Genomic DNA, 18,816 nt, shown 5'->3' with positions numbered 1-18,816 from the left:
TCCAGCTTGTCCAGATCAGTTTGTCGTTGAAGCCCAAGATTTTGGTCAAACGTCTTGAATTCATAAAATTGTCATACTTGATCATATTTCTGGTCTAACCGTGCTTTTCATCATTCTCATCCCCTCCTAAATCCCGACGCCAAACTTTGAGAGGCATAGGACCTGGTGCAAGGTTCATAGCCTCAGTCCTTGAAGGCTCCCACTTAGCATAAGGTAACGCCCACTCATACCGATGCACTACGCTAGCCAGTAGTACAGTTTGTTCCAGGTAACTAATATTCCTACCGATACAACCCCGAGCCCCAGTGCTAAACGAGATGAAGTACGACTGCAAGTCCTTGCCCTTCTCTCCGAGCCAGCGTTCAGGGACGTATGACTCTGGGTCTGGGAAAATGTGCGGGTCTCGATGCGCAACGTATGCCGAGATAGACACAGTTGTATCACCAGGGACATAATCACCCATTATATTCCAGCCTTCAGGTGGTGTGCGACGAGGGAGACCGAAGGTGGTGGGTGGAGTGATGCGTAGAGACTCATCTAGACAGGCGCGGAGATAGGGCAGATGCTTGACTTTGTCGTATGGAGCGACAACTTCCTCTGGATCCAAAACAGAGTCGACTTCCTGCCGAAGCTTGGCCATACAAGATGGATTCTTGAGGAGCCAGTACATGACATTGTTCATGGCAATAGCCGTAGTGTCAGATCCAGCATTCATCATTATCGAAACTTCGGCGACAATTTCTCCCCATTCTAGACCAGGGGGGTTGGCTTCACTGTGGTCCATAAGGGCTTGGAAAAAGTCGGGTAATTTCTCGCCCTTGTTATACCGTTCAAGACGTTGAGTTGCGCGATGATAGACGATATCGTTCCATCCCTCGTTCAAATTCCACCACTTGCGGAAATCCTTGGAGAACAACTTTGAAAGCTTAACATTGGCATTATACCATTTCTCCGTCCAGGCAAGGATAGACTGGGCACGAGCTGTCGAGTGAAGGCACTCGCGGAAGTTGACATGATGGATACTTCCATCCATTCGCTCACCCTTGACAAGATCATGGCCCTGATCCAAGAATCCAAGACGCTCGCTAAGACCAATATCGGCGATCGCATCAAGGGTAAAGAAGTTTGTGAAAGCGCGGTAGTCGAATTTGAGGTCTTCAGGGCCAGGGCGGGCGAACCCCCTCTTGAGAGGCAGAGTGCAAGCAGCGTCAGCAGCACGGATGAAGCGCTCCGCCTTATCAGCAACTTTGAACTCCCAATTCTCGAGATTCTTCAGAGCGTATGCAGCAGAAAGGGCACGACGCTTCCGAGCATGATCTGCCTTGTCGACGACATCGGCAAGGTGGTAATGCGTTCCAGCAAGAGTCTCGTAAAACTCTCCCTTTGTGCATTTCGTGCCGTGGCCATATATATCCTTAATGGCCTGCACAGAACCATAGGAGAGAGAGTTGGGGCCGGTGCGGATTACAGGATGGGTCTTGTGCATCTCATAGAGAGTCTTTGAGCGGAAACCCCTGGCAGCTTCTCGCACAAAGGGTAGATTTGTTACTCCTGCCAGGGGGTGGAAGTTGGGGTAGCGGCGAAGGCCCTTGGCATCGCGGAGGTATTGGAATATGGGGTAGAGAATAAAATATGTGACAAGGCATAAAGCTGTTGAAGCAGTCACAAGTTGTGCGTACATTTTGATGGTTGTGTTAAGAGTGGAAGGGAGAGTTTGATTTAAAAAATAAATAAAAAGTTGAGGTCCAAGGAAATGTGATATATTTGACATCCTATAATCCAAACAGTAGAATGTTATACCGGCCTAAATTGTATACATAGAAAGAATTGGCATACTTGCCGCATCTGATAAAAGAGAGAAAGACGCCGATTTAGGAAATATTGGGGAGTGATAGTCTAGACTAACACCCCTCAGCAATGCCGAGAGCTGCAGGGAACAAAACGTGGGGTAGGAAAGATGACATGAGTCTAAAATTACCGACTTAAGAATATTCCCATTTCCGTATTGTCCAGGAAGGGATTAAGCCTCCAGAAGAAATGGCCACTGAAGGCACAAGAGACGAAATCAGTAGGTCAGCTTATACAGGTACTTAGACCAGGCTTCTAAGATTACTTATTTTTGTGCCCTAAAACTTAGGCAGGCAACGCCTCTATCAACCACTAACCAAGTTGATTGAGTCTAGAACAATGCATCCAAATCAGGTAATTTTCCCCATTGAGTGTTACTAACATTGGAACCAAGCCTGCAAATATCTTCAACTCCCAGTACATCTCATAGAACGACAAAAACAAATATGAATGCCAAACTCGCTCATCTCGTCTCTATGTCGACTTGTCAAGCTACTATTCACCTTGAGCCGAAATCATGACAAACGTCTTTGCAGCCGACACTCTCCTCTCCCAGCTGGGTCCTCCCCAATCAATCGCTGATATCGCTGCTCTGAGCGCCCTCGGCGTTGCATCAGCTGCATATCTCCTCCGGGGCATCACCTGGGACAAACCAGATCATTACCATCATGTGTGGTTTGAACGTATGGGCTCCAAGGGTGGTTCTTCTTCTTCACACCCCAAGGCGACTCGTGATATAGCCAAGAAACTAGAAGAAACTGTATGATATGCCACCGAATCTGTCCCAGGAAATATGCTAACATCCAACAGGGTAAAGATGTTGTCATATTCTGGGGCTCACAATCTGGCACCGCAGAAACGTTCGCCAACAGGCTCTCAAAAGAGTGCCACCTTCGCTTCGGTCTCCAGGCTCTCTGTGCTGACCTCTGCGATTATGATCCAGAATCTATCGCCAATCTTTCTCAGAGCAAGCTTGCAATCTTCATCCTATCCACATATGGAGAAGGCGATCCCAGTGACAACACAGCCGCCTTCTGGGACTGGCTCACCAAGACACCCAATATCCAAATACCCAACTTGAGATACATGGCCTTTGGTCTCGGTAACACAAGTTATAGATACTATAATCGTGTTATCGACGTTGTAGCTCAGCATCTCGACAAATACGGTGCTCAGCGGCTCATGCCTGTTGGTAGAGCCAACGATGCCCAGGGAGGCACCGAAGAAGACTTTTTATCTTGGAAAGATGATCTTTATACTCACTTCCAAGAGAACCTTGGTTACCAAGAGCGCGATATCCCATATGAGCCAAGTATTCAGCTTATACAAGATGAATCGCTCGATATCATGGATCTTCATCTCGGGGAGCCTATCCAAAACCGAAACGGACCTGCAAAAGTTGTAAAGCAATACTCGCCTATTCGTCCTCTGGCTATCCAGTCATCTCAAGAACTATACACCTCTCCAGGAAGAAACTGCCTCCACATGGAGCTTGATATCTCGAACCAGCCTGAGCTTCGATACAGAACTGGCGACCATCTTGCCATCTATCCCATTAATCCCGATTACGAAGTCCAGCTTCTTCTCAAGGCTTTTGGATTAGAAGACCGAGCAGAGAAACCTCTACTTGTTCAAACTCTTGAAGAGGGTACATCTACCAAGATTCCTAGTCCGACGTCAGCTTTGGCCCTGTTCCGTCATTATCTTGAAGTAGCAGCTCCCGTGTCTCGAGAGACTGTCGGACAATTGGCAAGATTCGCACCTTTGTCTGAAAGTGTTGAGACTTTGACAGCTTTGGCCAAGAATAAGGAAGCGTATGCTACCTACATTGGCAGCAATCACATCACCATGGGCCGTCTGTTGCATCTCGTTGCTCCCGGAGCTATCTGGACCAAGCTTCCTCTCTCTTACGTGGTTGAGACATTGCCTTGCATCCAAGCACGTTACTACTCTATATCCTCCTCTAGCACAGTCTCGGCTCGCAGGCTTTCGATCACCGTGGGTGTCGACAAGTCACCGCTACAACAAGACCCAAGCAGAGTTATCCGGGGTATCACGACAAACTACCTCTATGCCCTCGGAAACGCCCTCAATTGTGATACTTCACAGTCAGTTGTCGGATCTGACGCTCCTTCATATGCTTTGTCCGGTCCTGGAGATACTCTCAACGGCCGCAAGGTGTTTGCGTGTATTCGTCGTTCAAACTTCAAACTCCCCACGTTGAGTTCAACACCTATCATCATGATCGGTGCTGGTACAGGTCTCGCTCCGTTCCGTGGTTTCATTCTCGAGAGAGCTCGTCTCCAAGCTGTCGGAAAGCCTATCGGAAAGATGCTTTTATTTTTCGGATGCCGGTCTCCAGATCAAGATTATCTCTACCAGGGTGAACTCGCCGAAGTTGCCCAAAAGCTACAAGGCAGTCTTGAAATTGTGACTGCTTTCTCGCGAGCTGAAGAGGAGCCTAAGAAGTACGTTCAAGACAGAGTGGAAGAGAGAAAGACCCAAGTGTGTCATCTTTTACAGGAAGGTGCTAGTATTTACTTTTGTGGTCGTGCTGCTATGGCGAGGAAGGTAGGGAATAAAGTAGAGGAATCGATGAAGACGCAGAATAATTGGACTGATGCTGAGGCCCGAAGCTGGGCTGAGTCGGTGAAGAAGGGAAACAAGTGGCTTGAAGATGTTTGGGGCTAAATTGTGTATTAGATGATGAAGGATCGGTTATGTCTTTAGGGTAAAGAGATATGGATCTAGTTTGACAGAATATATCAACCGAAAATATTCAGTGTTCATTTCAACTTTTATCCTCATGAGTGGCTTCAGAAATCCTAGGTGAACCAGAGCAGAGTCGTTACTTTATTTCACGAGTTGCATGTTCGAGGATGTTCATAGACAATTGAGTCCCAGTTAACCAGGCAATAAGAACCCACCATAATATAAGAATCTTAATGGATATGCCTGATTTATGATGTCACACCAAGACTCGTTTCTATCTATTTAAATTTAACCGAATAATTTTGACGAAGTATTGCATTCTAGCGAAATATTCTCCCAGCCAATCCAAGTGACTTTGCTGTGATACTTAGTATACGTACCGGGGTAGTCCAATGGGGTAAGTTGCAGTAGAAACCAGTAGCGGAGAAATCTTCCGAGTAAAGAATCCCCATTCTTCGGCCATTATTTCCAATCATGTCTCCTCCAGGTGCATACTGTCAGACTTAAGCCTCATGTGGGGGACAACGCCGATCAATTGACTTGACCCAAATACCCCAATACGGTAGGAGGCGCCGAAAAGGTACTTCGTAGTTATTTACTATACCAGGTAATAACGTCTTTGTATCCACTTGTGACCGCATCTCGAACTTGCATGTCTAACATGAAAGGACTTGATCACTTAACCATATGTTTATTTGATGCAATAGTCATTGTGTTAGTTAGACGTGTCACTGGAAGGGTTATGTATCAGTGCACAAACAGACCGCTTCACCATGTGTAACGTGGGGTATCGAGGTTGATTCACTCGGGTTGAACGTTGACTTACACCGAGACGGATATGGGGATGAGGGCAAGAAATGGTCTGGAAGCACAAGAACGGTCTACCAATTCCATTTTCCCCAATCATAGGTAGAGAGAAACCCCCAAGTATAAGGTGCACGAGCTCGCTCATACTTGCTGTCCTTTGATTCTTCACTCATCAGCCCATCGTTGACTCGAAACCCCAGCAGACACTCCAGCTCAACTCAAACCTTTCATGCTCAATTCTCTCCCGACTCCTACTTCAGAATGTCCTCCCCAAAGCTCCAGGTCGCCGTTGCTGGCCTCGGTCGCATGGGCGCTCGTCACGCTCTCAACTTCCACAACCGAACTCCCCGCGCTGAACTCGTTGCAGCCTTCACTCCCGTTCCCAAAGAAGCTGAATGGGCCAAGACTCATCTCGAGGGCGTTGTCATTTATGATAACTACCAAGAGATGCTCAAACATCCAGGTCTTCAGGCCGTTGTAGTCGCTACTATTACTACGGCCCATGCAGAGGAAGCTATCCAGGCTATTGAAGCCGATAAGCATGTTCTTTGTGAGAAGCCTCTAAGTACAAGCGTTGAGATTGTAAGTGTATTCTCTCTTACTCGAACTTGAGTCTAACTATTTATTTCCATATAGTCCCAGTCTGTCGTCGATGCCGCAACAAAGAAACCCCACCTCAAAGTTATGTGCGGTTTCTCTCGCCGTTTCGACGCTTCATACCGCGACGCCTTCGAACGAATGGACAGCGGCGCCATCGGCCGTCCCTCCATCTTCCGATCCCAAACCTGCGACAAGCTCGACCCATCTGGCTTTTTCGTAGCTTACGCCGAGTTTAGCGGTGGCATCTTCGTCGACTGCAACATCCACGACATTGACCTGGCTCTTTGGTACTTTGGACAAGACTCCGTCGTCAAATCTGTTGTCGCTACTGGCATCACAGCAGTGCAGCCAGATCTTCGCAAGCACAAAGACGTCGACAACGCTGTCGGTCTGGTAGAGTTCCATGGTGGAAAAGTCGCTTACTTCTATTCCTCGCGTATGATGGCAGCTGGCCAGCATGACATGTCTGAGATAATCGGCACCGAGGGTAAAATCGCTATCAACGCGAACCCTGTCGGAACATTGGTTGAGATGCACGAGGCCGCTGGTGTCCGGCGACAGATCCCTGGCGATTACTATGGCAGATTTGAGCATGCGTTTGTCACAGAGTCCAACGAGTTCACTGCTGCTGTCCTTGATAACACTAGACTCCCATTTAAGCTCTCTGGTGCTGTTCAAGCTGTCAAGATTGGATGTGCTCTTCAGGAGTCGCTCAACTCGGGTAAGAAGATCAGCTTTGATGAGACGGGCCGCCGTCTTGAGGAGGCCAAGTTGTAAACTTGTTTGAGTAGTCTCATGTCTCTATGTTTTAGAACAAGTCATATCTACTTTACATATAATACATAATCGATCTTCTATCGTTTTCTTTCTGGCCAAGCATTGGCAAGACCCTCATAAATCGTCACATTGCTGAATGTTACATCACCACTTCCACTGTGGAAGAAGCGAATATTGGTTGAATAAGCATACCAGGAACTAAAAACAAATGTTAGCGAAATATTATAGAACAGGGTATTGTATTGAGTAAACTTACCGAGCCCAGGTGGCGACGCCGAATCGGTCGTTGGCATGGACCTCAACCATAGCATTATCAACAACAATAGTAAGATCCAAAGTCTCAATCTGCTCTTCGTCATCGATAACAACGTCAAACAGACGAAGTCGACCAGCTTCATTTCGAGAGTCGATATCGCTGGTCGAGAGAGCTGCAGCACTGGTGTTGCTGCGGTCAATGATGATAGACTCGTTGGAGAATTGGTAGAAGATAGTTGTAGACTCCTTCTCAGAAGCCAGGATCTGGAAACCAGCCTTGAGGTCAGAGTCGCGAGCAGACTTGGGGAAGGAGATGGATCCCTTGAGAACGTAAAACTTAGACTCGGGGTTGTTGTCAAAAGTGGTCGATCCTGACTTGCTGATATTTCGGCCTGGTTCGATGATGGGGTTAACCTTGGTGAACTCAGCCATGGGCTCACGAGCGATGACCTGCTTCATGGTAGCGAGTTCCAGGATGCCTGACTCGTTTCTATCAACGCGCCATGAACCCTCCTCGCGAGAAAGCTCGTTATCGACAACGTTGCTGATCTTGCCAACAGTGAGCTCACGAGGAAGCAAAAGGGCTCCAGTCCAATTCTGCTGTGCGGTTGGGAACAGCTTCAGGTCACCGTAGTAGTCTCCAGTGAGCCACAGGTAGCTGATGAACCGGTCTGGTGCTCCGCTCTTCTTGGACGCCTTGGAGTCAGAGGGCAGGTACTTGCCGGCAGCAGCATAAGCAGAGTGCCCCCAGTCCATCTTGCCAACCATTGTGGGGGTGAATTTGGCCTTGCCCTTCTCCATGGTGGTGTTTCCTGCAGCCCAGAGCATCTCGCGGAACTGTGAGACCTGAGTAGGTGCTGGTGCCTCGGACCACTCGGCACCGAAAGTGATAAAGGTCTCGCCGTCAGAGTTGTAACCCTCCTCATCGATGCTGAAAATATTGGCGACCTCAAAGTTGAAGCCGTAGCGCCCAGCCCAGATACCCTCGCCCCAGGTTGTGTTGGCCTTTTCGTGCCACCACTCGCCCATGTACTCCCAGTACTGGAACTCAGGGTCATACTGACGGTAGAGGAACATGCTAGGGCCTTTTTGGTGGACGCCTCCAGAGATCACGCTGTACCATACGTCTGGTTCGCTGTCCAGAAGGTTGTCGAGCTCCTTGTTCTTGAAAACGAAGGGATCACGGAAAGCTGTCACATTCAGAGCAAAAGGCTGATCCGGAATTGCGGGACCGCCTCGGACTTTTGTGAAGTTACGTCCTCCATCTGTGGATACAGCCAGGGACTGAGTCTCGGCGCCGCGGGTGTGGTTAATGGTCCAGTGAATGGGGAGGTATGATACTGAGGTGTAGAAGAGCGTGGGTGTTCCATTGATGCCAACGGGGATGACTGATCCGTCAAAAACAGCAATTGGATCGTTCAGACCTCCAGCGCGGATAAAAGGTGCACCGCCTGGGTTGAGGTCCTTGTAGGTGACCAGATCATCGGTCGTGGCACCAGCAGCACCCTCGTGTAGGTAACCAACGTGGAAGAGTCCAGTCTTGGGATCAGTGTAGTGCATACAAGGATCTCCAATCTGTCCAGTAGGTGGCAGGACGTGAGCTCGTGGACGCCATGTGTTGTAGATGGTGAGGTTGGCCAGAGTTGACAGGTTGGGAGGAGCTCGGTTGTAGTCCAGCGTAGGAGTTGAAGGACTGGCCCAGGCAAGAGAGCCGGCCGTTAAGAAAAGGGAGAACTTCATGATTGACACTTTGACGACCACGTACAGTCGATGCACCGAAAGAATGAAGGTGAGGAGCCGCTGATGCTGATATATATATCCTGATCACAACAGCCCCTACAAACTCTGTCGCCCCGACAGGCAGGGAGCGGGGATGGTAACATCGTCATGAGAAAAGCCAACTTGGAGCCAAGCCCATGGTATGCCCCATACTCAACCGTACCCAAGAGACGGGATTCCTTCTTCTGCCATAGCGATATTCGGCGATACTACGGCGTGAACAGGGCAGAGAGCAGTCCCGAGGGCTTGAACTCTTACCAAAGCAAACCTGGAGTCCGGAGGTTTGTGGAGTTTGTGTGGGGAGATCGACAGTTTCTCGTCTCCCGTTGTACCCTTGAACGTTGGTGTTGAGTTCGCGGTGACGTAGGCTTCAGGGAAGAATAAGCTTGGCGGACAGCGCTAGGAATTTATACTTTTTTTCCGTAGAGACATTCTGGAATCAAGATTTAGCCAATTGGTCTTTTTTGGACTTAATCGAGATGGCCACTTAATGATAAATGATCGATCTGCATTTGTAACCGGTAAATACAACATGAATGATATACTTACCATTTGATAGGTGTTTGGGGAATCACGATTGTCGAATGACATATGGGGTGAGCGGAGCCAGTGTCGGACCGAGAATAGGAACCACTTCCCCAAGCCTAACAAGCATTAATGGTTACAGTCAAGAGAATAAACTCATGAATTGCCTTGTCTTTCCGAGAGAAAAAAAAATGGTTCCTCAAAAAGATGGATTTGACGAGGCGTCAAATCGCATGAGTCAATTTTACAGGGCGATGCCCCATTCTTATTCTTACAACTGGGCCTGGTGATTTAAATAATTCTTGCACCACAACCTAAAAAGGATCAATGAGATTGATAGAACGGCCTCCCCCTCAGAGTTGAATAACTTAATACTCTTTACTTAAGGGATCAAGTATCAGCTATTTATACCATCTTAGAATATCTTTTAGACTATAACTTTATATATTCTAAGCTTTTATCTTTCCCCTTTTCCCTGCCCTTCCTTGCCTCTGGCTAAGTTTAGATTCTTATAACTACGTTGTAAATATATTGTATGAAGATACGAAAATCTCCGAATGGGCGATGTATCTTCAAATAATTTAGGACTATAGTGTGAGTATATGAAAGTATGAATTGTGAAAGAAGCCGGCCTTTTCGCTGGACCATACTAACACAATATTCGCGGTTTCAACAAGAGTCTCATGTACTGTAGCATAAAACCACCATTCACCCACGACTTTGTCGTGCATACGATGCGAATTGGCGCGAGAGTGCTGAAATGACATGTAGCCCTTGGATCTGAAAGATTGTGTTGATCTTAGATTTCTCATGTCTATCATTAGCCGGGTGTTGTTGAACGTGGTTGATATAAAGTTATCAGATGTGCATCCTCCATTGGTTTCTGAGCCTATCAAATTTTGCCCTCAAATACATCAGTTCTTCCGATATGGCACTGTGGGATAGCCAGTCTTATAGTCAAGTCCCTATCATAGAGCCGTCTGTATCTTATCTCTTTATCTACCACGTATATAGATATTAAGCTCATTACTTGGGGTTGGTGTGTTGCACGTCATTCTTTCAACACAAGCAACACGACCGTATCATATACGGCAAGTTTCTATTTCATCGCGTGCCGTACACGGGACACGTGAGTTGCACCAGACACCCAACTCGGGAATATTCAGCATCTACTATATGTAACTAGCATTAATACAGAAAGCCAAAGGTGCATCTTGCACACAGCAACTTACCACACATGAGGAGCTTTGGTACTTTGAACTAGTCATTCTTTCATCTGTTACTCTTAACTCTTTCGTGCTTCAGTGTTTCGTTACACACCACATGTTGGAGTTCGGCTCGGCCAAATTGTCAATCATGCCGAACTGCACTCGTTAGCAAACGCTGAACTAGGAGCCTGTGTCTCCCACGACCAAGATACAACTACTTCCTCTGCATCAAGGCTCAAGTTATAAGAGGCTACATGCAGCTTTTGGTGGGTTATCACCAAGAACCCAAAACTCGATAGGAGACAGTTGTTGAACATGCAAGACAGAAACGGGTTGTGGCATTGTTATCCAAAACGGCGAGGTGCAGGGCTGGAAAATAAGCAAGGAGACAAGTAAATGGGTGGTCACGTTGCAGCATTTGACGTGGGGATCTACGCCAGGCTCCAGACCGGTGAAGCATGGCTTCACATTTGCTGGAGTACCACAAGGGCGGTTGAGTAAACAGTCAGCGAAACGTTAAAGCATGATAGGCGCGGCCGCTACCCGATAGCCGGATCATAGAGTTGCTGCCGTCACGTCACTTGTGTTTGCTGCAAGGACTGGGGGTCATGTTCTTGCTGAAGTTGGGGGGCCGTATGCGTCCCTTGTTGGCTTGTCCTACATGACTGATCCGGCAGGGATTAGATAGAGTATCGCAGGGTCGAGATCAAAGTCTATGAAACGCAGCATCATGAAAAGGGTTCTTGAACGAACTCGACAAATGTTGCCGTCGCTCAACTTGGTACCGGTCAATGCCCAAGCTGACCACAATCTGTTATCGTGTGTCCGGGTTGCAGGGAACGAGTCCACATTGGCGTGGGGTTGAACATGTACACAGCTTCGACACTTAAAATCGGCACATCGCTTTTGTTGTTTAGTATGTAAAGTTGCGTAATGCTTTTTGCTTTGTTGTCGCGTTGGAGAGAAAACAAGATGAGAGAAGAAGGTCATCGTAAGAGGGACAGCCTGCTGACACAATTCGATCTCTTTACTGCTTGGTTTGGACCGAACCAAAGAAGGGTGGCACTCTATTTCAAGCACAAATGTAGGTCCATCTTGTTCGAAGGAGGGATCGTAAAAGAATGCGATCGAAACCCAAGAGGACAAGCCAAGGCCATAGAACAAACAATTCCGTACCAGCCGGTTGTAGATGTAATAAATATTAGCACTCACTAGTCTTTGAATAGCTTCGGACAAATGCTTGGATGAGCTTCGACCGAAAGGCTAACAAGCCTGCTGCATGCAGGGGTCTGGCATGTCATTTATGTACCCCGAACTTAGCTTCCCGAGAAAACGGACGTAGTGGGCTCGGTAGTCGTTGGATTCGAACACTTAGAATACACCAGACATTTAGCTTCCTGGCATATTGAGCGATGTTATCAGGGCGTCTGCAAGCCCATACTGAGGATCCGGGAACCCGCAGATAGTTTCCTTCAGCTGCCTGCTTCACCAACCAATCTTTGATGATGGTTGCCAACAAAAGTCTGTTTGGCCATGATGGTGATAAAGCATGAGCATCCGGATCTTCGGACATGGCGTTTATACGGAATCAAAGTCTCCGAGAATATATGTAGAGTCACAGCCGGGTTTCAAGAAATCTCTTCAAGTCAAGCTCATCGGTGCGGGCGTCGAACCAAAATGCAGTCAACTCTCAAATATGAGATCCAGGAAACGGAAACACAATGATGATCCAGGGTCTTCCTGGTATCAGTCGCATCACGCGGCTAGTGTTAGTGTACTGACCGTGAAGACGCAAAGATCCATCACCAAGTCACTGCATATACCTATACCGCACATGCTCTGACAAGTTGGCCGGGCCCACATCTCCCTTGACATGTCGCCGAGGGCATTCGAGATTGACGTACGATGATCGCGGTGATAAGTACTCGCATCAAGGTTGAATCGGCACCGAGGCAGCATGGGGAAAGAAGGTTTGAATCATGCATAGAGGCTTGACCATGTTGCTGGTTCTGAGAAAGAGATGACGAGCGAGCCTGAGTCTGGTCTAAGCGAGAGTGAAGGACTGGCAATACCGGGCATTGTTGATACTTTGTTTGAAGCTTGGGGCTTGTCACCGGTAGATTTATTCTCGACCTTTCTTTAGCGTCCTGATGAGCACCAACTTTAGCCTAAGAAAGGCACTGCCAGCCGTGAGCTTGAACTTCCCCCACATGCTCCAGATCTGGGCACCTGTCCGGAATGTTTTTTTGCCGGGTAGATGCTGGAAGCCGGAGCTGGGCACGCTGAGCTAGGCTACTAAGGCCAGGATAGAGTGCTAGCTGGACAGCTCTAGCGCTAGACCATGCCGCCATGCCACGCTATGACGGTGATCTTGTTCAACTTCATCCACATCATGCTGCCTGCAATATCAGAAAAAGCAAAGAAAAACGTCAAGTTTTTCGAACGGTCAAGGAGATGAGACATGTGCGACCAAGGGGAACACGAAAAAAGAAAAGAAAAAGAAAAAAGAACCTGGAAGAGGGCCACGCATTCATCCATCCCTACAAGTTCCATCCTTCAATGACCTAGACTACCTAGTGACGAGTCTTACCCCCTTTTGTTTGCCCATCATCTGTCGAGTTCCATCACAAAGGAAGGTTTTCATCTACACATGGATGTGATATAACCCTTGACGATTTCGAATCCTGGTAGACAGGTCCTGGTTCATTGGCTCTGTTGTCTCGTTTATAACTCCCCTGGCCTAGCTTGCCTCAGCTGGCCTTGCTAAACCAAAGCTCAGGTTTGGGCTTGGCTTCAGGCTCGAATCTTGTGTGGTTGAACTGCAAGTTATCTCGTGGGTCACAAATTCAAGTCTTGTTTTCTCACCACCTCAAAATCATTCCTCTCGTCTCGTTGGATGGATTCTAATGTTATACCTGCCCAAGTCACATATACGCCTGATCCTGTGCCTGCATTTCAATGCTCGTGTGCAACATCATCTAAAGCATGACACCTCATTCTGCACATCATTGTTGTCCGAAGTCCGCGGCATCGAACTCAACTGCTACCATCTATTTTTCTCCATCTTGTCGTCTCTTCTCTCTGCCCACCTCTTGCTTCTTTCTAAATTCGTCATAGTCAGCCTCACCTTGTTTTTTCCTCTCTTTGTTCTCTTTTCTCCTCAAACTTCTATTTTTCCCGTCCTCATATGTACTTAACGAGTTTGGTATGCATCCACCATCAACTGCTTTTCCTTGCTCGTCCTCTAGGCTATTCCATGACAAGTCAGCTTTGCTTTTTTCTACCTGGTCCAGCGTGCCAGTGCCTTTCAGCCTTTTCCAAATCAAGTGATTGTCGCACGGATGTTTGCGCGCGTATACATCCGCCTGCTCATCCTTCCCCTTGTACGTTTGCACCTGAGAAAAGCTCCACGGCCACGAGCTACGGACAATCTACCTGCTCTAACTATTGCACCCTTATCAACGCCCTCGAATGTGTCTTACTATTCACGCCCCCTCCCTTCTTTTCTTTTCTTTTGCATCCTTTCTTCATCTCAGATGGGCCCCCCTGCCTCTCACGATCGCACACTGACAGGTTTTCGCTTGTCTTGATCATGGTCAACCTCGTCAGGCCTCACGTCGACCGAATCAGCTTCTATGTAAGCACATAGTCTATTCTAGTCCTACAGCAAGTCGCCTCTCTACCCGCTTCCGCTCCCGTTGCCGTTACCATCCGTCTTAGACTGACGGGTTAACGGCACGGCCCATTTTGAGGTCAAAGCAATTTAGTCCACGCCCGTTGTGAACTTTGATCCAGAGGAGTACGGATACCTCATGTGCCAATTCCACACCAAGGGGCTAGAAAAAGCAAACCCAACTCGGAGCCCCATCTACAAAGTTACAGGGCCCTAGTAGTGTGTAGTGTATGGATACCGATAGACGGAACGCTTGTTGCGTAGCTTGCTTGTCACCAAAAACTACAGTCTTTCTTTTTCTTAGTATTTCGCTTGTCAATCCGTTCGAGCTCACTTAGTAGTCTAGTGGCTCAGATCCTCTTAACTATTTATATATGTGCTTTCTCCTCAGACCCTCTCCTGTGACGCTTCTTCCTCCAGCCCAGCCCTTCTTTGTGATCGCCTCGAACGCCCATCTTCTTCGCCGTACAACACATCACCAGTGGCTTCAAATCCTTGGCCATCTGCAACTTAACCTTACACAAGCTTCTTGCCTGCTTCCAGCCCGCATTGCCGTCTTGGTCATCTTCCCGCCTAACGGCATCTAATCCTCTGCTGCCACATCATCGTCCCGGCATCCTGGACCCAACTTGTCTGCTCGCCTTCGTCCTACCTTTCAGGCCTCGCAGATACATCATCAGTTGGGCTACTGTTCAACATACGTACTTTCGCCATCTTGTTTGAGACCTTACGCCTTGTGTATCCTGACAGTCCCTTGTGTACAGCTTGGCTTGGCTATGTATATAAACCCGTCTTGCCTCTCACTACTCTAGCCAAATCCAACAGTTTGAACATCCTTTAGAACATAGTTTCTGTCGCTTCTAGCCATTGGATCCTTTTTGGTCAATCATTTTACCTACTATCACTCTTGTTCTCGACATCAACCTCAGCTACATTTCCTCTACATAACCCATCAAACATTACAATGGAGCCCCAATCCACCATATGGCAGACCCAGCTTGCTGGTAGGTAACCTCACCTTACCTTCCACGTTCCAAGCTCTAATATTGAACTACAGATGTGTGTCAAATCAATTCTATCACCCGTCCAGTATTCCAGGATTTTTCAGATCGTCGTGGTATGTTTGATCTCATGTTTCGTCCTCATGGTCTTAGCTAAATTCGACTTCTAGGTGGAAGAACTGCTTGGTCAAGCACAGTGACGGTCCACGGCCAGAAGGTTCCAGCTCGATTCTGGTATGACGGTAAAAACATTAACAATGCCAGAGAAGATGCTGCTGAATGTGCAGTCAAATGGCTGATCGGTTCTGAGATTGGCTCTCCCACTCGATGTCACGGCCACTAGGCGTGGGAGTCACTTTTCTCACACGCTTGGCTTGCTCATGAAGTAGCCCTTCACCAAAATCAAGTAATACGGTCACTAAAAAAAGGGAGGATTGGTCTTTTGTATATTTTCGGTTCACCCACCTCTTGTCTTTCCTTTATGCGATACAAACAGCCGGAGTTTGGTAACCTCACCCCAGAAAAACAGGGAGGTTAAGGGTCACCACGGAACTAGCGCTGTAACAACAGGGACCTTTGTTTGGGTTTGGGTTGTATTCTACGGGACATATAACGGGTTGAAGTTAGATTTTGTTTATGTGCGACGTGGGAAATGGGAGGATATGTCGGTTAGTTATGTACGTTTTGGTTTGGTGTTTGACGGAATAGTTACACGAGGGATCTGGTCCAATGGGTTCTTATCAAGGATATTTATAAAGGTATATCTGACAGGGAAAATATGGGCTTAGAAGTTATACGGTTTAGTTCAAACTATGTTAGACGCTCCAAAAAGATTGTTGACTCTCCAGGATACAACATGCTTGCCTTATAAGTTGTATGATCGCCTTAACCTCCTCCCAGGGTGTTGGGAAGGGGGTGACTGTTACAGATCAAGTTAACTTGATTGGATGGTACACCGAATCTTGAATGAACCAACAGATCCAATGTAGCGTCGCATGCTCATACACTGGCTGACTGCCCTTTGCTTGAAGTGGAAGTTGATGCTCAATGGATGTTGTGCCCCCACGTCGGTGCAGCCACGGTCGATCCGGATGTATGTCTGTGCAACGTATCACATGAACCTGCAAGTCTATAACGGCCGGTGGCTTGTTCTACTGAAGCAGCCCGATCTCGGTGCTTTGAGACATGGACGAGCGTTGAGAGTACACCATGGGTTGTCATTTACAACAAGTGTCAACGGAGTAGAGCTTTATGAACGACATACCAACAGCCTACGCTCTGAACTATAAGCAATGGAGGAATTAGTATTTAACAAATTAATTTTAGTCGTTTTTTAACATTGACGATGCTGTATTGTGAGGGTTGTCTTGTTCTCTTCAACATCAAGATGTAGACGATGAATCTCCATCAAGAGTTTCAAACTCGTTATAATGACCTCTGGGTGACGATAAAGGTAAACAGTCGAATCATCTCATTCAGAATACAGTTCAATTCCACTCACTTCTTAAAGTATTTCTTGACATCTCACTTTCATCGTGAGACTTCGAGGCAGGTAGTAGGTTAAAGCGGGACCGCAGTAGTCGGAACATTATTTCCCCGCGCTACCTGAGTTTTGCATCGCGAATTTGTCAATCCATCGATCACAAGAGCCACGAGGCTGCTGTAGAACTCGCTCCACGAACGCTGTAAGCACCGAGGAGCTCAGTCATGTCTCCGAGAACGAGTCTATGGGGCGCATGCAGAACTCTCGCAATCCGGTCGAGACCTGTCGCCCCCCGACCAGCCCCATTCGTCAACGCTCTCCCACGGAATCGATGGTACTCGAACGACGGAAACGATCAGCTCCCAAAGGCAATTGACAACGCTCAAAAGCCCCAGGACTCCCAGGTTGGCTCGGTTTCGGCAAAGAGTGACGCCCCCGAAGCGTCGACAGGAAACAGGGATGCTGAGGTAGGAATTGGTCTTTCGAAAAGCTCCCATGGTTCGCAGCTAATGGAGCTGCCATCTAGGTGACGTCTGCGCCAGCCTCTTCCGACGAGATTATCGACGATGCGACACTCGAGCAAATATTCTACGGCGGCCGCACACAATCGAGCACTATCGAGGGTGGCCTGACACCAGCGCAGGAGGATATTCTTTACCGTGAGGGTACTATTCCTTCGGCTGAGAAGGCTGAAGCTCTCGTCGCCCAAGCGGAACAGGCTGAGTTGGATTCGCCTGATAGCACTGAGATGCAAAACCCTGGACACAAGTTCGGTCTGCCGAAGCGACCTTGGCCGGAAGGCTTCAACTTGAAGAAGCGTTACCATCCTGTGCTGGAGCAAATCACTCGACTCCTCATGAAGGATGGTAAGCTCAGTGTTGCTCAAAGAGTAAGTCTGGTTCTCGAGAAGGATTTGAATGACAATGGTTAACAAGAGACTCAGAATATGGCTATCGTCATGAACTACCTCCGAACCGCACCACCTCCGATCTACAGCCCGTTGTACCCCCTCCTGCCCGGCACTCCCCCGGCCACACATCTCCCTCTCAACCCGATTCTATACATTACCGTCGCCGTCGACTCGGTGGCCCCTCTCCTCAAGATCCGCAACGTGGCGGGTGCCGGTGGTGGTGGTCGAGCACTAGAACTTCCCGTCCCTCTGGGCGTGAGGCAGCGACGACGAATCGCCTTCCAATGGATCCTGGACGTTATCAACAAGAAGCCCTCCAAGGGCAGTGGGCGCAAGCAATTCCCCTACCGAATCGCAGAGGAGATTGTTGCCGTTGTAGAGGGACGTTCGGGTGTGTGGGAGAGGCGCAAGATGGTTCACAAGCTGGGTACGGCATCCCGAGCAAACATTGGGTCCAACAAACTCAAGGTCAAGAAGAAGATGTAGATTTAGATGGGACAAGGTCGGAGCTCCTGCTCTGTTTTGGGTTGTACAGTAGATGTGCCAAATATGTAACTATATCCAGCCATTTGATGAAAAGAGGCATTCAAAAGTCACCAGCATGTCGTCACCCTGTGCTCTATAATATCGACGTGGTAAAGTCGCAAGTTTCGCTTTGTTACTCGGCCGGGTAACGATGTGCTTTACAGGCCTATGATCTGAGGACTACCTGTCCAAGCTGGCACCATCAGCATTAAACACTGAATTTGGTTTGTCTGTCATCCTGAGAGTCAAGTTTTCTATTGTCCAGAGACGGGCGTGGGAATCGCTTTGGATGGAGTTTGATACACTGATTGGGCCCCGCGTAAACGGGGTCGACGTATGGACACAGCCACGGATGGTACCGAGAATCCGGGCCCGAATGCGGGGACAGCAAATGCCGACTGGCCAGATTTGACCGTGCCAGGGTATATGACTTAGTAGACTATGGAGGCTATGAGTTACTCAAAAGGTGTCGTATATTGGCGAACCGAACGTCAATGTCGACTTGTAGTCTGACTGGATGCCTAGTAGGCATGTACAGTGATTGTTTTGATATCTCTTGAGTTGGTTGTCAAGATAGCCAGAGTTTTGCCATTTGTATGGAAACGATGTGATGTATCTCAACGACGGAGATCCTTTCGTTTGCAGATAGAAATATTAAGCTTACGAAAAACGAACAAATCGTCTAAGTAACCTAAAAGTACAGTCTGGGCTCG

At 48.0% G+C, this 18,816-nt stretch overlaps 8 protein-coding genes across 8 annotated transcripts; 5 read left to right on the top strand and 3 right to left on the bottom strand.

Moving 5' to 3' along the window:
• Positions 1-94: 94 nt before the first annotated feature.
• Positions 95-1,681, bottom strand: FGSG_08412 (uncharacterized protein; the record flags this gene model as incomplete). Its single annotated transcript, XM_011322062.1, has 1 exon — positions 95-1,681. One exon carries the CDS (start codon positions 1,679-1,681, stop codon positions 95-97), a length of 1,587 nt encoding a protein of 528 aa, XP_011320364.1.
• A 684-nt stretch (positions 1,682-2,365) lies between these two features.
• Positions 2,366-4,539, top strand: FGSG_08413 (uncharacterized protein; the record flags this gene model as incomplete). The annotated part of the gene is made up of 2 exons (XM_011322061.1): positions 2,366-2,608; positions 2,659-4,539. The coding sequence occupies 2 exons, from the start codon at positions 2,366-2,368 to the stop codon at positions 4,537-4,539; spliced, it is 2,124 nt and encodes a 707-aa protein (XP_011320363.1).
• Positions 4,540-5,628: 1,089 nt separating this feature from the next.
• On the top strand, positions 5,629-6,744 carry FGSG_08414 (uncharacterized protein; the record flags this gene model as incomplete). The annotated part of the gene is made up of 2 exons (XM_011322060.1): positions 5,629-5,949; positions 6,004-6,744. The coding sequence occupies 2 exons, from the start codon at positions 5,629-5,631 to the stop codon at positions 6,742-6,744; spliced, it is 1,062 nt and encodes a 353-aa protein (XP_011320362.1).
• Positions 6,745-6,821: 77 nt separating this feature from the next.
• On the bottom strand, positions 6,822-8,739 carry FGSG_08415 (uncharacterized protein; the record flags this gene model as incomplete). Its single annotated transcript, XM_011322059.1, has 2 exons — positions 6,822-6,942; positions 7,001-8,739. The coding sequence occupies 2 exons, from the start codon at positions 8,737-8,739 to the stop codon at positions 6,822-6,824; spliced, it is 1,860 nt and encodes a 619-aa protein (XP_011320361.1).
• A 1,492-nt stretch (positions 8,740-10,231) lies between these two features.
• Positions 10,232-10,757, top strand: FGSG_13372 (uncharacterized protein; the record flags this gene model as incomplete). The annotated part of the gene is given in 4 exon segments (XM_011322058.1): positions 10,232-10,309; positions 10,318-10,432; positions 10,490-10,510; positions 10,609-10,757. Coding segments are annotated over 4 exon segments (363 nt in total).
• A 460-nt stretch (positions 10,758-11,217) lies between these two features.
• Positions 11,218-12,084, bottom strand: FGSG_13371 (uncharacterized protein; the record flags this gene model as incomplete). The annotated part of the gene is made up of 2 exons (XM_011322057.1): positions 11,218-11,322; positions 11,821-12,084. 2 exons carry the CDS (start codon positions 12,082-12,084, stop codon positions 11,218-11,220), a joined length of 369 nt encoding a protein of 122 aa, XP_011320359.1.
• A 2,914-nt stretch (positions 12,085-14,998) lies between these two features.
• Positions 14,999-16,033, top strand: FGSG_08416 (uncharacterized protein). Its single transcript, XM_011322056.1, has 3 exons — positions 14,999-15,188; positions 15,242-15,301; positions 15,356-16,033. The coding sequence occupies exons 1-3, from the start codon at positions 15,149-15,151 to the stop codon at positions 15,526-15,528; spliced, it is 273 nt and encodes a 90-aa protein (XP_011320358.1). The 5' UTR covers positions 14,999-15,148; the 3' UTR covers positions 15,529-16,033.
• An 802-nt stretch (positions 16,034-16,835) lies between these two features.
• Positions 16,836-18,161, top strand: FGSG_08417 (uncharacterized protein). The gene is made up of 3 exons (XM_011322055.1): positions 16,836-17,135; positions 17,195-17,557; positions 17,612-18,161. The coding sequence occupies exons 1-3, from the start codon at positions 16,893-16,895 to the stop codon at positions 18,062-18,064; spliced, it is 1,059 nt and encodes a 352-aa protein (XP_011320357.1). The 5' UTR covers positions 16,836-16,892; the 3' UTR covers positions 18,065-18,161.
• The last annotated feature ends 655 nt before the right edge of the window (positions 18,162-18,816 follow it).

The sequence above is a fragment of the Fusarium graminearum genome, chromosome 2 (genome assembly GCF_000240135.3).
Source record: "Fusarium graminearum PH-1 chromosome 2, whole genome shotgun sequence".
Lineage (NCBI taxonomy): Eukaryota > Fungi > Ascomycota > Sordariomycetes > Hypocreales > Nectriaceae > Fusarium > Fusarium graminearum.
The sequence above is the reverse complement of the archived record's forward strand: the minus strand, read 5'-3'. Positions and strand labels throughout refer to the sequence as shown.

What these genes read in the sequence shown, in the direction of transcription:
- FGSG_08416 (XM_011322056.1), top strand. Translation starts at nt 15,149, where the DNA reads ATGGAGCCCCAATCCACCATATGGCAGACCCAGCTTGCTG. An exon ending in ATGGCAGACCCAGCTTGCTG is followed by an intron (nt 15,189 to 15,241) that starts GTAGGTAACCTC and finishes ATTGAACTACAG; the next exon opens with ATGTGTGTCAAATCAATTCT. An exon ending in GGATTTTTCAGATCGTCGTG is followed by an intron (nt 15,302 to 15,355) that starts GTATGTTTGATC and finishes TTCGACTTCTAG; the next exon opens with GTGGAAGAACTGCTTGGTCA.
- FGSG_08417 (XM_011322055.1), top strand. Translation starts at nt 16,893, where the DNA reads ATGTCTCCGAGAACGAGTCTATGGGGCGCATGCAGAACTCTCGCAATC. An exon ending in CAGGAAACAGGGATGCTGAG is followed by an intron (nt 17,136 to 17,194) that starts GTAGGAATTGGT and finishes GCTGCCATCTAG; the next exon opens with GTGACGTCTGCGCCAGCCTC. An exon ending in AGCTCAGTGTTGCTCAAAGA is followed by an intron (nt 17,558 to 17,611) that starts GTAAGTCTGGTT and finishes CAAGAGACTCAG; the next exon opens with AATATGGCTATCGTCATGAA.